The sequence below is a fragment of the Echinops telfairi genome, unplaced genomic scaffold, assembly GCF_000313985.2.
Source record: "Echinops telfairi isolate 266 unplaced genomic scaffold, ASM31398v2 ScPeMD7_2;HRSCAF=8, whole genome shotgun sequence".
NCBI classification, from domain to species: domain Eukaryota; kingdom Metazoa; phylum Chordata; class Mammalia; order Afrosoricida; family Tenrecidae; genus Echinops; species Echinops telfairi.
Genome location: NW_022103898.1, coordinates 26,057,034 through 26,060,450, shown reverse-complemented (window position 1 = coordinate 26,060,450; position 3,417 = coordinate 26,057,034). Strand labels below are relative to the sequence as shown.

General features: G+C 39.6%; 1 protein-coding gene across 1 annotated transcript in view; it reads right to left on the bottom strand.

The window, feature by feature from the left end:
- Positions 1 to 3,417, bottom strand: part of SLC5A8 (solute carrier family 5 member 8) — a 50,825-nt gene that overhangs the window by 29,712 nt on the left and 17,696 nt on the right. The window contains exons 4-5 of the mRNA XM_004700359.2: positions 1,506 to 1,573; positions 382 to 536 (exon numbers count right to left, since the gene is read on the bottom strand). Of these exons, the coding sequence (XP_004700416.1) occupies positions 382 to 536; positions 1,506 to 1,573 (223 nt within the window). The remainder of the gene's footprint in view (positions 1 to 381; positions 537 to 1,505; positions 1,574 to 3,417) is intronic.

The following is a 3,417-nucleotide window of genomic DNA, read 5'->3' as shown; positions in this document are numbered from 1 at the left end:
ACCACATCAGAGATTCTGCTTCTAAGTATGCCTGGCATCTGCCTCTCTCCCAACCCCACAGCACCTTCCTACAGAAAAATGCCTCTCTTCACGTTTACAATCCCTAGCAGGAAGGGAACCCAAAACAGAGGGAAAGCATTGGTGTTGACTAATCTGTAGTGAACAGAAACATCATCTTTAGCATTTGCATTATCTGACCATTTGAACCTCTAAAAAAAAAACAAAAAACCTGGCGGAACACTTACTTGCTGACTTCAGTTTTCTGTCCCACGTCCTTGGTGGTTGGTTTATTTAGTGCAAGTTTACTATTTCAATAAAGAGATTGCTTTCACGGCAAAAGCGAAAGGTAAAGTCCTATTAACCAAGAGGAAAATGACTTACTTCCAGAAGTTTAACCTCCCACCGCGGTCGCAATCATTCAGGATCGTGCTCATGCCGCCTTGCACAATGGAAGCCTGTATCAGCACAGACGCAAATCCAGCCACCATGATCCCAACTTGGAAAACGTCTGTCCAGATGACTGCTTTAAGGCCACCCTTGGCGGAGAAAGAACATTAGGATTGAGGCTTCTGACATAGGCTACTGAGGAGCTACCTGTGAGTCCCTGTGCTGGAGGAAAACAAGGAAAGCAACCCTCTTAGTCCAAAAGTGCACCCAAGGGAGAGGAGCCAGTGAGAAGAGCCGTAACAAAGAAAGTCATATTTCAGCTATGCCTTCAAGCACAGAGCGAGGCAACGAGAGCAGGTTCTCCCAGCAGAGGAAACAGCAGGGCCCAAAGCAGAAGGGTGACAGCACATTGAGGATGGTTGAGCATCTCATATAAAGTGAAGTAGTGTGGAGAGATGGTTGGGGGAAAAAATTCAAAGTCAAATTTTAAAAGGCAATTTCATGAATTGTATGCTGTAGGTAAAGTGGATATTCAATCGGTATGCACCCAAATGATCATTCCAGTTGTTGAAATACTAAAATTGTCTTGTACTCGCCATTACTTCAAAATCCCAAGTGTTGGCCCCCACCCTCGAGGACCTCAGCTAAACCGTGCCCTCTCCGAGGACCCCATCCTCTATAAGCTCCGGCAACACAAAAGTAATTCCTAGCATATCAGGGATCTGATAATGCCTGCACCGAGGGCAAGGACAAGCACCCATGGAAACGGTACCCGTGCAATACAGGTTACGTATTCTGCCTATAGGTAATGGGAAGGAACTTCATGTCTCTAAGAAGAGCAAATAATATGAGCACAGCTAGAGCATGAAGGAAGTTTTATAAAGATAAGACTGGGTACCATTGCAATGATGATTGAAAAAAATCAGCGTTGTGATCGATGTTCCAGTTCTACTGGCAAGTTTATTCCAGACCAAATATTTCTCACCCCAAAAAGTTCCTCTGTGGGAGGTGAGGAGCACAAGAATAAGTATGATGAAACTAGTTTGTAGCATCCAATGATGGGGATTTTAAATTTTGCCAACAAAGTATATAGAGTGAGAGGGGAAATAATAACATACCATTGTACAGTAGAAGGTGCAGACTACACCTGTTGCCACTACTGCACCCCATAGATCAAACCCGGTGACTGTGGGGAAAAAAGAAAGAATGTGTGGGTAGCTGGGAAACATATATTATAAAGATCCTTTATAACAATCAAGTTTATCAGAGGCAAAGGTATATCCTTGCTTCAGAATTAAAATTATATTTTATAAGTTACATAGACATGATTTCTACCTTCAGATACCATGCCTGGGTCCAACATTGATTAAATAATGCATTTTAAAGTATTTATGTTATAAATTAAGCTGAGAAACAGCTTGATGTTGTAAGGTGGTTATCACACCAGATCGGTGAAGCACATCTCTTAATTAGACATGGTTCAAATGCACATGCTATTCTACTAATCCTTGGAAGGCCAGTAGTGCATGTTATAAGAAAGGACGTTGATGGACACTAGTCTTGTCATTTGCTCCCATCCATCTAAGAAGTAGACAGGAGTAATATATTGCCTAGCCAAAAATAAACTGGGAGAATAAACCAAAAATAAACAGAAAAATAATTATCTGTAGGGGAGGAAAGGACTAGGGTAGCGAGAAGATTGGTATGTTACACTTCTCTAAACATATATCTTTTTGTAAATTTGACTTCGAAATCATGTAAATGTTCTACATGATTATAATAAATTAGTTTATTCCTAAAACACAAAAGAAAATAAATGAACCTAATTGTATATCAAGTGTGTGACATAACCACAGAGAGAAATTATTGCAAAGCACTTTAAGACACAATTTAATAAACATCCCTAGTGGGGTGAGATACCTTAAGCTTAAGGTTAAAAAGAACTGCAAAAAAAAAAATGCTTTATCTGTTTTGAGATATCTCATAGAAATGCTATAGCATTATTGAAATAGCTGTTATCTAACTATTGCATCTGTGGTTCTCAACTTACAATTGAAATTACATTGAAATTACAAGGAAGATTGCTAAAATCCTGATGACCAGAACACACAACCGGCCAATTAAACCAGAACCACCGAGGTGGGTCCAGGGTTAGTATGTTTTCACAGCTCCCCCAGTGAGCTCCATATTTGACCAAGTTTGAGAGATCAGTAATATATTTTCATAGGTTTTTTTTTTAATACTATGAGAAGAAAAACCCACAGGGGCAGTCTGCCCTGTCCTGAAGGGTCGCCATGAATCAGAGTTGGTTTGATGGCAGTGAGTTTGTTTATTTGTTTTATGAAAAACAAAGATATTTTTGGCATAGCGCAAAAGACAATATAAAGACGTCTTTTAAAATGGTAGTTGAATTGATCCTGACCCCTTGGCTGCACCAGCCTCCTTAGCACCAATTTTCCAGAAAGAAATCAATCACCAGACCTTTCTTCCAAAGCCTCTCTGAGAGGCCTTGAGCCTGCAACTTCTGGTTACCAGTGAGCACATTAACCAATTGCACTCTAATTCAGAAACTACCATGAAATAAGAGTTCATGCAAATAACCTATATCCAAAATCTTCATAGTGTGTGTGTGTGTGTGTGTGTGTGTGTGTTTCCCAACTTTGTCCACTGTCCTGCCATCCCAGGAAGAAAGGAGCTTTAAATCTATTGGATTCCTGTCAAAAGAGTTCAGGACACAACATGAGGAAGCTGGTCCAAAAAAACGGGACCACTTGAACATCAAAAATAATGACTATAATTAATATGAAATACCCATTATATCATAATGAATTTTTAACTCTCTATTATCTTTGGGAGATAGGAGAGAAGCAATGTATTCTTTTGAAAGGTGCCAAATCAAGGATAAAAAAAATCGGACATTTATCTTGGCTTTCCCACACAAACTATATTCAGGTAAACAAACAGATGCTAGGAAGAAGTTCCTTTTATAGCAGTGTGCCATCTGATTAAGGACTAAGGAATTACTGAATT